This window comes from Anastrepha ludens, chromosome 6 (genome assembly GCF_028408465.1).
Source record: "Anastrepha ludens isolate Willacy chromosome 6, idAnaLude1.1, whole genome shotgun sequence".
Classification (NCBI taxonomy): Eukaryota; Metazoa; Arthropoda; class Insecta; order Diptera; family Tephritidae; genus Anastrepha; species Anastrepha ludens.
Genome location: NC_071502.1, coordinates 91,945,908 through 91,959,122, shown reverse-complemented (window position 1 = coordinate 91,959,122; position 13,215 = coordinate 91,945,908). Strand labels below are relative to the sequence as shown.

Genomic DNA, 13,215 nt, shown 5'->3' with positions numbered 1-13,215 from the left:
AAGTTGACTTCAGTTCCCTTTCCAATACAAAACAAACAATAGAGCCTGACGTCACAGCGAATTCAGAAGGCGCAATCTCTTATTCTATCATTCTTAGCAGCGACTGATTGGACGAATGAGTGAATACGTCCACATCGAACATGCTCGCACAATTTTTGTTTTTTTCCACCACAGCAGATTGGCCAAACCTGGTAATCTATCACTCTTGTAAAGGGTTTTCCTATAAGAGGTGTTATTTTGATATTCAAAGTAAAATGCCACTTTTTAATATAAATAATCGGATTTTTATTTCATTATAAAGAGGAAGGTATGCCGTTAATAGTGGAAAATAACTTCAAGCAAAAAACCACCACGACCACGCTTACAGGACAATGTCCTTTTCATGAAATTTTCCATAACCGAATTGAAAAATGGCTGCCCTATGTCCTCGATAGTCTCACGAATTCCATCTTTGAGGTCTTGATTCGACCCTGGGCTGTTGGCGTAGACCTTCTCTTTCCCGTGGGCCCAAAGAAAAAAGTCCCAAGGTGTTAAGTCACAAGATCTCGGTGGCCAATTGTGATCACCTCTTCGAGAGATAACACGGTTCGGAAAATTTTCCCGTCCTTCGGCCTGCACACCACCCGTGAGTGGACACGCGACTTCGTTGCCCCCTGCGGCAGAGCTCTGCACCCGCAACCGCCCTCAGTGGTGCGGCCGCCAGTCAATATCAGGCCACAACCAATTTTGCGGAACGCACAGCAGGACCAACGCAGAGAACATCATGCATCCCTCACCCCCCGAGTTACGACCATACTCCCGCGAAGCTTCAAGCTATTGCAACTGAACTGCAACGGACTCACGAGCAAGATTGACGAAATAGTCGACTTCATGAGCCGACATGGAATCAAGATAGCTGCGGTTCAGGAGACAAAACTGCACTATAGCTCCCCCTTGATTACCAGCGACGGCTACAACGTGCATAGAAAGGACCGCGAGCGAAACAACGGTGGTGGCCTAGCGTTCATAGTCCTCCATTCAGTGCAGTATCGTCTCATCGATGAAGGCATCGACCGCAGGGACAGCACCTTAGAATGTCAAGGTATAGCTTTACGGTCAGGCGATGCCGAGCTCCAAATTTATAATATCTACATATATACCCCCTGTCACCTGCTGCCCGGCAGGATATCTCCCTGATATTGGTGTGCTCATCAGGGGAGAAAACCGATTGGTAGTAGGTGACTTTAACGCGCATCACGATCTTTGGCACTCAAGCCTGCCAAATGATCGTCGACGCCCGCACTAGGGTAGTTGGCAATTGCCACAGCTCGCCTGACATCACAATTGCTATCGCAGGTCTGATAAATAGCATAACCTGGCGACCTATGCTATCGCTTGCATCAGACCACTTGCCCATTATTATCTCGATCGAGATACCTGCCGACTTTGTTTCCGCGGATCACCGGTCATATATCAACTTTAACAAAGCTGATTGGACCAGCTAATTGAGAACATCTTCGCAGCCCTACCCATTCCCACCGATGTGCGCGTGGGCGAACGCGCATTCCGCAAGGTGATCACAGCCGCCACGGCTCGCTTCCTACCCGCTGGACGGATCCGAGACATACGTCCCAATTTCCCAGCTGAAGCAGCTGTTCTAGCGAACGAGCCTGATCGCCTACGCCAGGCCCATCCCGGGGATCCTCGAATAAAGGACCTCAATTCGGAGATCCGGCAACTGGTAACCCAACACAAGCGGACCAAATGGGAAGAGCATCTGAAGTCCTGCAACTTCACCTCTGGTGTGAGCAAGCTCTGGTCCACCGTAAGGTCCCTGTCGGCGCAACGACAAGGTGGATATCACCTTTAACGGTCGTACTTCGACGGATCCGAAGAGATGCGCGAGCTACTTTAGCCGGCAATTTATACTGCATCCTTCGGTCGACAAATCCAAACGTTGTGCCACCAGAAGATTGCACAAACTGTCATACAACAGTGCACCGCTTGCCTTCTGCAGCGACGAGGTTCAGGGGGCCATCCAACATATGAAACCATCTAAAGCCATTGGCCTTGACGGACTAAACAAGCTGATGCTGAAAAAGCTGGGTCCACTGGGTGTAGAATTTCTCACCAAGGTTTTCAACCTGTCTATGGCCACTCTCATCATTCCTGATAAGTGGAAATTAGGGAGAGTGGTCCCACTACTGAAGCCAGGGAAACCCGCCAACCAAGGGGAGTCCTATCGTCCGATAACTCTCCTTTCTCCAGTAGGGAAGACGCTTGAAAACCGCCCCTGCGAGACGACTGTCCTAGTAGCGTTGGATCTACAAAAGGCTATCGATACAGTCAGCCACGCCACGCTACTAGATGACATTTTACAGTCGTCATAAAGCAGGGAGTACCGCAGGGTGGTGTCCTTTCGCTCTTGCTTGCGATAATGACGTCGGGCAATGACATTGATGGCCTATGCACCAAAGTAAACGACTACCTCGCCCGCCTTTCTCGCTTCTTCACTGCGAGAAACCTAAAACTTTCTTCCACTAAATCCACGGCGACCCTTTTTACCACCTGGACAAAGGAGGTCAAGCTGCAACTTCAGATAGACGTCGATGATACCCCAATACCGACGGTAAGCAACCCCAGAATATTGGGAGTCACCTTTGACAGCTGCTCTCCTTCTCCGCACACACAACCGCTATTGCAACGAGAGTACAGAATCGCAACAAGGTCCTCAAGTCGCTTGCCGGCAGCACTTGGGGCAAAGACAAAGAAATGTTGCTGTCGACTTTCAAAGCAATAGGCCGACCGGGTCTTAACTATGCTGCGCCTGTCTGGTCGCCCGGAACCAGTGATACGCAGTGGACGAAGCTCCAGACCTGCCAAAATACTGCTATTAGGACCGCGACAGGATGTCTCCTGATGTCCCCAATCCAACACCTGCACGACGAGGCTCACATGCTCCCTGTAAAGGAGCACAACAAAATGCTCGGCAAACAGTTTCTGCTAGGGTGTTACCGCAGGCCTCACCCATGCAGACACCTACTTGTGCCTGAGCCACCTCCCAGACACATCAGGAGGCACTTCCTCAACTGCGGGGACGAGATCCTGGACAAAACAGACAGACCACTCCAGGATCAGACAGTGTACAGACAGGCCATAAACGACATTCATCGGGAGACCCTTACCACCTCCTTAAGCTTCCGACCGCCGAATGCCGTTATCGGAGTCCAACCACCACCTATTGCAGACGAAGAGCTCCAGCTTCCCCGAGAGTCCCGCGTAACCTTGGCACAATTACGTTCAGGATACTCTAGCAGGTTAAACTCTTACTTATCCAGAATCGACCCCGACATACTAAACCCATGGCCGGCATGTGAAGGCACCCCGCACGACACCAACCACGTTTTCACATGCCCCATCAAACCCACTCATCTAACACCTCTCTCCCTCTGGACCCAACCCGTCGAAACAGCTAGTTTCCAGGGCCTACCGTTAGATGAACTAGACGCAGACGACCGGTGATTACACTACACTGACAGGGCGAAGATACTGCTACAACAACAACAACAACCGAAATTCTTCTAATTGAATTTGAATCAACAAGTCTTAAAATTTCTGTAATAACTCAATTAAAATGTTTAGTTATACACAGACTAATCTCGTTTTAAATGAAAGTTTTGTCATCTAATGCTCTAGAATCTTTTTATTTGCTGCTCAATAAATTCAAAATTTTACAAACTCTTTACAGTTGTTTTTATCCATGAGCTCACTGAAGCGATGTTGGTGAAAACAGCTGGATTGGCACTGTTGACACAGCCATAACCCCAGGAAACCAAACCAACCAATTTTTTGTTGGATACCAAAGGACTACCAGGTAGAGCGTTGCAAGCTTTGTTTGCAGCGAGACCACACAACATTGTACTCAAAACTTCACCCTCTTCGTAACTGTAGTCTCCAGAAACGCAATCAGTGGCACTTATGATGCTCTCCGAAACATCTACCAGAGCATTGCTTGCAGACCAACCGGTGACAACACCAGTGGCACCGGTTTTTGGTTGTGAGCTAGCTATTGGAATCGAACCAACGCTTACTGCCTTTTTCAATATTACGACGGCAACATCATTTTCCATGGTCACATAATCGAAGTTAACATCGAAGGTACTCTTTGCAATTTTTACTGTCTTAGCACCGTTGCTTACACCCACGACCAATTGTGAAACGTCGTAGTTAGCCAAGCACTGAGCAGCTGTGACAACGGTCTTCGAATCGATTAAAGCACCACCGCATACGCGTGTTCCATCGGTTCCTTGTAGAGAGACGACGTAGGGATGTGCCTTAATAGTGGTGGGACTACCATTCTCTATTCCATCGGCGGATGTGCTTGTGGCCCATACGGCAATCACCAATAAAGTGCAAATGAATTTGTTGGCCATTTTGACGGATATGCTAGGTTCGGTGCGAAGCTTTCAACTGTGATTTTACTCAAGTTTTTGCGTTCTTATATACTCTGCCGTTCTGCCGCTTATGTAACTACTTCTCCAAGAAGCTTGATACCAAAGTAAATTGAAATTAATTTAAATATTTATTAAAGCTGTTTTAGTACACAACGTTCGCTTGCTAGCTCTAAACAACAAAAATGTCAATAAAAGCGGCGTCAAAGTGTTAAATTTACTAAAACAATTTATTAATACAAGTGCCTGTGGATGTTCTCGCATACTTATCTAAATAATTTTTTTTTTTTTATTACGACACTCTTGCATGTTGCTCGTACAATATAAAAAAGAGTATAATGCGATTAGGGCTTTCTTCCTCTTCTTGATTGGCGCGAAACGCTCAAGCTATTTTGGCCAAGTTTAACAAAGAGCGTTAGTCGTTTCTTTCTCGTGCTGATCGGCGCCAGTTGGAGACACCTAGTGAAGCCAAAACCCTTTCCACCCGATCTTTCTACCGCAAAGCAAGCCTTCCCCTTCTAGTACCACCAACTAGTAATGCATCGAATACATTTAGGGCTGGAGCACTTGTATCCATTCGGACGACATGGCCTTGCCTGTTGACTACGCTCAGCTATGTTAAGTTTTCCCCAGTCGTATTGGAATAATATTGTGAAAATTTCTTAGCTGCGTCTTGTTAGCTTTTCACATTTAACCTTCATATTCGTTCCTGAGCCTTCCAGAGAACTTTAATCGCCTTCTCTATGTAACAACGTTTTCTGTAGTGATTGATTAGAGTCCTTTACAAAACTTACAAACCTTGAAAAATTTAGGTTTCGAACTTGGCTAAAAACATCATTTCCATACAGAAGTTAAAAATTTTCTCTGGTTAAAATACAATTTAATTCCATTGACATCAAAATATATGTATATATGCATATAGCTTTTAGAATGTTGCCTCGTTGCACCAGTATACTTTGAATATTCTATTATGCTATTATATGCGCTATTTGAAAACAGCGCATTTTTCTCAAATTGAATTCCCAATTTTGTTTAAATTAAGTTTTTTTCTACAAAATAAAAATTATTATATTTAACTTATGTAATTAACACATTCCGCTGACAGTTTAAGAGCCAACGTCAAAGTCAAACCTACGCAGAGTTGCACTAAATTTCGTTTAAGAAATTGCAACACTGCCCATTACCCCTGGGTCCGCGACAGAAAAATACTAGCAAAAGAGAATTCAGAAGAATTTAATTTGTGTCGTCTGTCATCGTTGTCGTTGTCGTCGTCGTCGGGTGTGTGTAAACGCGGTTTGCATCCGTCGCCTTTTTCTGCACAAGAAATTCTTCAGTAATATTTTACGCTCGCAATTTTTTCAATTTAATTTTTTATTAGCCGTGTGTTTCATTAATTAAATGCATATAGTAGAGTGCTCATAGAAATTGGAATAAATGAAATAATTAAGGTACAGACGAAAAAGTGGTGTTTGAAGTTTAGAAGGTAGCGCAAAAGTTGGAAGGAAGAAAAAGGAGAACAACTTAAGTGCAAAAGAAAAATGAAAGATATTCCTTTGTGTCGCTGCATGGAATTCGGTGTTTGTTGCGTGTATGTGTACAAGCAAGCAGGAATGGTGAACCGAAAAAAAGCAAGTGAACATTCTGCTTATATGGCCATCAAGTGAGGAAAGGAAAAAAGAAAAACAAAGTGTGCTGTTAAAAAAATTTGTGATGCTCATAAAAGGCAACAGTGTGCCGCTAACGAAAATATTCAGTCTACATTTGCTATTGCTTTTGACGCTTTAGCTTTTATTTTTACACCCCCTCATACAACAGCCAAGAAAGGTAGGATTTCTTGAGTTGTTGAGAATTGTCGGACAGCCAGACGATGCTAGATTTCTTAGTTACGTCTTGTAGTGGTTGCGAATGTTGTTACTGTCGTTTGGAATGATTAACTGTTGCAGTCATTCGAATTTATATGCCGCTAACTGCCTTTGTCGTGTTCTGGTGGCTCCCACATAACTGACTTCAGCGCAAAAACAACAACGCTGACAACACCCCAAATTCACCACCGTCACTTATATTTTAATAAAAGTTTCCTCAACTTGCATGTGACTAGCGGCTTTCGATGATTATTTTTCATTCTATATTGTGTGGATTACCGATGAAAAATATAATTTGTTTAATTATTTTTTAAAACTAAATCTACTACTACGAAGTCAATTTGGTTGTTGGACTTTAAAACAGCATCAATACCCAGTCAACCAACCAAAATTACCTTGTTCCATCCCCCCGAGTTCGTTGAGTTTTTATACTCGTGTCCGTGGGGCCAGCGAAGATGTCATAGACTTCACCGACGGCATCTATACAAAAACATATGAAAGTAAACGAAATATGTAATAAATACAAAAATACCTATCCGCTGATGTATATATACTACATACATATGAATGTGTACAGGCTAAACACAATACAGGCGAATGCATGACGAAAAAGAAGATAGGAAAACGAATTGAATTCGATACAACAAAAATAAGAAGAAATATGGTCAAAGCAACAGCAACATCAAACATCAGCAATAACAATAGCTAGATAGCGCATGGGTCACAGCTACGGCACGAAGGGTATACGAATTCGTTCGAGAATAAAACTTGATAGCTCAACGCAGCACGTTGGCAACGGCGTCGTCGCAGCGTCACAAACAAAAAGCAATAACAACAACTCAGATATTCCATACATATTTATATACAAATAACAATTCGTCGAAATATGCCGACTCAGGTGACGCTAACAGCGCTGCAGCGCAAGAATAAGTTCTGTTAAAAAAAAAAATAAACGGCGACAACTTTACCGCAGGCATTGCCAGATGGGTGCGATTCGTTTAATCATATTTTAGGGTGCATTATTATTAGGGACACGACATAGAACAGAGGGAAGATACAGCACTCATTTAAAGTAAAGCTGCAGAAACGCCTAGTATACGATAAAATCCAAACAAAATATACTTCGATACTATACTTGTTACGAATACTCATTCCCAAAATATGTCGATTTAAGAGTATAGAGTTAAAAATATTGGTATTGGATAGCAAAAGTACCCGTAATAGGCCGTTTATGCTGAACGCTTAATTTGCATTTAAGGCCGGCGGGCCAATTAGGTGTCCTAAATTCAGTAGCTTTCGCGATGCGTTGTAGGATGAGAAAAAAAACAATTAGCCAAATGAAGTTTTGGGGATAGTTTAATATATATTTGAACTAAAAAAAAAAAATTAGTACAATCTCCAACAATATATTGTAAGCCGAGTTATCAATAGATTCCCAGAGCGCCTTGCCACTGAAGTATCCAACTTCTGTAAAGATACAACTTGCAATTTTCATCTGAAAACAAAAAAAAAAAGATTATTAATTTTGATGTAATTATCTTCGATGTGAACTAAGAAAATTGGGAGAAACACGTAAAATTCGAATTTTTGGGGAAGGTAATATAGAAAAAAAGTGTTTTTTTCAAGGAAAAAAAACTCTTCAACTGGGTAAAAAAGTCGCTTAAAAAAAGTTTTTGGATGTTTTTTTTAGTTCACATAGAAGAGAAAACAATTCTGAAGATAACGCATTTTGAATGAAATGGATAGCTCGTTTAGTTTTTTTGCAATCGTGTACATAAATTAGGTAAAATCGTGAAAATGAAAAGCCGAGAAAATGGGCGGAGCACTACAACAATAAGCGCACGGTTGCTCGACGCCGCACTACGCTCGGCTCTGTAGCTCTGCAAATACTTGGAATTTAACTCTGAAAATTTGTGTCTCATGTTCTTGAATATCTAAGCTATTGATTTCAGGAAAAAAAAATCGATTTTTTTGACCTTTTAATTGGCCCGCCGGCCTTAACTCTTAATGCCACGAAAAATTAGTTAAACCAAGATTTTGAAAGCGTTTGCAATAATCCCTTCTCAATCTAAGCTAAGTCGGTGATAAGTGAATTATTTTGTTTGACATCAATCAAAAATTATTATTATTAGTGATTATTCACGAATCAGTTAATACCATATTCACACCTAGAGACTGAACCTAAAAAAGACGAATAGTGGGGTTCAACGGTCTAAACAGGGTTGGATTACTGAAAGTCTGGTGGGCTGAATTTTGGGTCATTTCGTAGTTCATACCGACTTTCGATGGACCCTCTGGTATGCATAGCCGCTAAGAAGAATGTTCTATCGCAGCATTTTGAAAGCCGCGTAACACAGACAAAACTTTGCTCTAGAAATTATTGAATCAGGTTAAACTCCTATCTAAAATGTACCCATTAATGCTTAACACTTTTGCAAAACCGCTCGAAATGCGTATGTGCTCAAAATACCTTTACTGTGTTCTAATAAAACATGTTACAGGACTATTAAAATTATTTATTTTCCTCCAACTTAAAAAAAACCGATTTTGTTGCGGATTATTCCGTTTTGGTTGATAAGAGAGAGTTTTTGTTCGAGGATTATTGTGTCGAATGATGCAAAAGGGTTAATGTGTTCCCTATATTTGAAGTATTTCCGTACGTTACAAATCACTGCTTCATGTGACCATTCAAACTAACTCTTCTAACAACTCTCTCCGCATCATGCGACCTTATGAATTTTTTCTCCAGTCAAAGGAAGAGTCAGTCCTCAAAAAATGATCAGGAATATTGTGTGTATGAAACTTTGACCAAAACTGAGTGTTATATTAAGAAATTAATGTTACAAGTTTGACGAATGGGAGGCCGTCATAGCAAAGAGGGTTTATGTGTGACTACTATTTGGTGTGGCCCGAGTTCAAAGCCCACTGTGGGTATGAAACACCAAGGGATATGAAATGTTTTTCTAATAGAGGTCGCGAATCCACAGGCGATGCCAAATTTCCGTGTGTATTTTTGTAATGAAAAGGCTCCACATTGAAAACCACTGCCATTCCACAGGCGATGCCAAATTTCCGTGTGTATTTTTGTAATGAAAAAGCTCCACATTGAAAACCACTGCCGTTCGGAGACGGCTTAAAACTGTAGGTTCCACGGTGGAGAGAATACAGAAGATAGCAATATCCCCGAATCGCTCTCCCACTGTTAGTGAATTTAACAGAATCAGCTGATTTCATAAAAAAGCACCTCAAATAAAACCATCTGCCTTTCGGAGACAGCATAAAACTGTAGGTTCCATGGTGGAGAGAGCACAGAAGGTGGTAATATCCCGAAATCGCTCTTACACTGACAGTGAATTTAACAGAATCAGCTGATTTGTTGTCGTAATAGTTAGGTATTTCTTTTAATTTTATTTTTGCCTTTTTTTTTTTTTTTTTTTTTTTTTTTTTTTTTTTTTTTTTTTTTTATAAATACTTACTTAAATCGGCGAAGAAGCAAAGCATAATTTCCTTTAATTTTTGAGATTTTTGTTTACTAAAATTTTGTTAAACCTAATTCACTAATCCACAATACTGTCGCTTTGGGGATAAAGAGTTGATTGAGCTCAACGTTGTGAGCACGCTCCGCACCCAATGGTCGCTGATGAGGAGGAGAATGCAAGCAATGGAGTAGGCACACTGTGCGCTGCTGTTGTAGTTGCTCTGTAGCTTTTTGGTTCATTCTTCAAAGCTACGTCGTGCGGGCGCTACGTACAAATATTTTATTTCTATTAACTCACACATGCAAAATTCGACTCGTCTACGATTCCCCCTAAAATAGAACAAATGTGAAACTAAACCAAAAAAGTCGTAAAATAAAAAATACAAAAATATCAAGCAAATTTGTTAGCGTGTGCAGAACGCGTAGAAAAACAAGTGTTTGCAAAATTAGTAAAATGTAAAATAGAAATACGAAAAAAGTGAAAATATCTCCTTGCGGGCAACAAGTGCGGATGTCTTGATCTGGAAAAAAGCTTTTAAAACATTCATTCATTTGAAAATATGCGCCACTAGAAGGAGGCTACACGTATTCTTTTACAATAATTTTTAATAAAACATACTGATTTTTGTTTTTGTAGATAAAATAAATTAGTGAAGGGCGAACAAGCACAAGCAGCTCAAAGCTGAATTTACATAAACAAATATACGTACATATACATATTTTCAATTTACTAATTTTAAGCAAAAGTACATAAGGAAAACACCAAATTTTATCAATTGAATTAAACAAATCCACATAAAAGCAAACAACGAAGGCTGACAAAAAAGGAAATATTAAAAAGAAAAAAAAAACGTAAAATAACTACAATTATCTCAAGTATAAGAAAAATCTAGAAAATTTCATTACGAACTGCAGATAAACATTAATTGAGAAATTTTACATTAAGCACAAAATAATTAAACACCAACAATCGAAGCAGATTATAACAACTGTATAAATAAACCGCCAAATAGTGGTAGTAGTAGCAGCAACAAAAACAAAAAAAAAATCAACTGAAATTCATAACTGGAAAAAACAAACAAAACAGGAAAAAAAAACAAATATGGAAGCAATTGCCAAACACGACTTCTCAGCAACTGCCGATGACGAATTGAGTTTTCGCAAAAGCCAAATTTTAAAGGTAAGTGCCCGGCTGATAAATGTGTATAATGAAAATATCTCTTTTTTTTTCGTTCATTGTGGATAAATAAATGTGTGTCAGTGGGTGGTGGTGGGCTGCTAGGCTACTAATGACAGAGGTCAGCTGCAAGCGCTGTAAACAACAATACAATTTTGCAGCTGATAAGAGTTTTATTTTATATTTACGAGTATATGCTCTTTATGGTTGTCATTTGCTACGGTCATAAGTTTGTTAGCTTACAATTTTCAGTGAGGATTTATTGGACTCTTTAATTGAGTCATTGAATCAATTAAATGAGTGAACTTCGCGCGGAATTCAAGCAAAGTCTAATACATAATATAAAGGGTTAAAGAAATGTAGCTCAAAGACGAGTTTCTTTTTTGGAAAATAACTTCAAATGCAGAGAAGTTAACCTTTTCGGAATTTATGGCATTTTTAGAGAAAGCAAACTACTTCTACTATTTTACCGGAAGGACTGTCGCTCAGGCAGCATTCAATAAAAATGTATGGGAAATATTTTATACGGTTACAACACAATAACAATAACACCAACAACAACATTTTTAATTTAATAAGAATTTATCTTGGTTGAAAACGCAGCAGCGCATCCTGTCAACCCAATTGAGGAACTCGCGAAAAGCTTGGATGATAATCGCCCTGCAAGCCTGAGCCAAATCGATTTCATTAATGGGGTACCTTGCCTGAATGCTGTCGTCCTAATTTTCCTTATTTAAAGCTTTAACAATAAGTCTCCATTGAGTTGAGTGATAATCAAGCCGAAGACTTGCACCAACGAGTCTAGACCCAGGGGTGATAGATACCAGGTTTGCTGTTGTTGTTGTTGTTGTAGCACCATAAACATTCCCATATATATATGAGGAATGCTGCTGAAGTGACAGTCGTTCCGTTCCGGTAACGTAGAACCGACTGTCGTGGGAAGCCTGTCACCAGGTTTGCTCGTTAGATATGGTGAAAAAAAAAATTTTTTTGAGGGAACTTTGGATTCTACGTCATTCGTTTTGTGTTTCACAAAATTAAGATTTAGCTTAGGGAAACAAAATTTAGCTTTAGCTTACTGAAACACAAAACGGATGACGTCGGCATACCCGTCAAATTCGCTCAAGCCAAATAACGGTCTGCTAGGTAGTATCTCCTTTAAAATCTATTCACCATGGAACAGACTAGTAAATGAGTAGATGCCTGGAAATGTTCCCCTCTCGCGAAGGAATTATAATTGCCCATTTGCATTAAGGGGAATCCATACAAGGTGATACCAATAGTACAAAAACTCGATTTACATGTATTTGATTTTCTTAATTTGGTGGTTTGAATGTCCAAATTTCCATCAAACTGCAAAGAAAAGAAACAACAACAAAAAATTATTTGTTTGAATAAAAAAAAAAAAAATAAATAAATAATTGGCGCGTACACTTCTGTTAGGTGTTTGGCCGAGCTCCTCTTCCTATTTGTGGTGTGCGTCTTGATGTTGTTCCACAAATGGAGGGGCCTACAGTTTCAAGCCGATTCCGAACGGCAGATATTTTTATGAGGAGCTTTTTCATGGCAGAAATACACTCGGAGGTTTGCCATTGCCTGCCGAGGGGCGACCGCTATTAGAAAAATGTTTTTATTAATTTTGCTTTGACCGAGACTCGAACCAACGACCTCTCTGTGAATTCCGAATGGTAATCACGCACCAACCCATTCGGCTACGCGGCCGCCATATTTGAATAGCATATTTAAAAAAAAAATCACCTGTTCGTGGTTTATATCTATGAAATGTGACGTATTACGTTGTGGCATACCCGATTAAAATATTTTTTATTAAACAATTTAATTTAATCGTTAAGTATTTGCTTAAATAGCTATTATTTGTTGCGAGTTGATAATATCTGAATTTTCTTCTTTCTATTTTCCTATATTTCCAATGAATATTTAAATGGCACCCCTTAAAATAATACAAAACTAATTCAAGTTTTCTTTAAAATGTCTTGCGTTGTGAACTCAAGTGAAATTTGTAAATATTTTTAAATAATTTTTTAAATAAGTAGAAATTTTAATTAAAATAATAGGTGGCAACCCCCTGGCGGCCGCCGTAGCCGAATGGCTTGGTGCGTGACTACCATTCGGAATTCACAGAGAGAACGTAGGTTCGAATCTCGGTGAAACTCCAAAATTAAGAAAAACTTTTTTCTAATAGCGGTCGCTCCTCGGCAGGCAGTGGCAAACCTCCGAGTATATTTCTGCCATGAAAAAGCTCCTCAT

General features: G+C 40.2%; 2 protein-coding genes across 14 annotated transcripts in view; one reads left to right on the top strand and one right to left on the bottom strand.

Annotated features, from left to right (window-relative positions):
- Positions 1–3,662: 3,662 nt before the first annotated feature.
- On the bottom strand, positions 3,663–5,551 carry LOC128868564 (trypsin-like). 2 transcript variants are annotated; one of them, XM_054110801.1, is made up of 2 exons: positions 5,229–5,551; positions 3,663–5,171 (listed from the first exon to the last, which is right to left on the bottom strand). In XM_054110801.1, exon 2 carries the CDS (start codon positions 4,410–4,412, stop codon positions 3,711–3,713), a length of 702 nt encoding a protein of 233 aa, XP_053966776.1. In that variant the 5' UTR covers positions 4,413–5,171; positions 5,229–5,551; the 3' UTR covers positions 3,663–3,710. The 2 variants fall into 2 exon arrangements, with proteins under 2 accessions (XP_053966776.1, XP_053966777.1); XM_054110802.1 differs by having other exon boundaries at positions 3,663–5,166.
- A 112-nt stretch (positions 5,552–5,663) lies between these two features.
- LOC128868566 (growth factor receptor-bound protein 2) overlaps positions 5,664–13,215 on the top strand; it is a 56,706-nt gene continuing 49,154 nt past the window's right edge. Inside the window, exons 1-2 of one of the 12 annotated variants that reach the window (XM_054110813.1) lie at positions 5,664–5,878; positions 10,573–10,950. In XM_054110813.1, coding sequence (XP_053966788.1) covers positions 10,873–10,950 — 78 coding nt within the window. In that variant the 5' untranslated portion in view covers positions 5,664–5,878; positions 10,573–10,872. The other 11 variants (XM_054110807.1, XM_054110803.1, XM_054110812.1 and 8 more) reach the window with 11 other exon arrangements.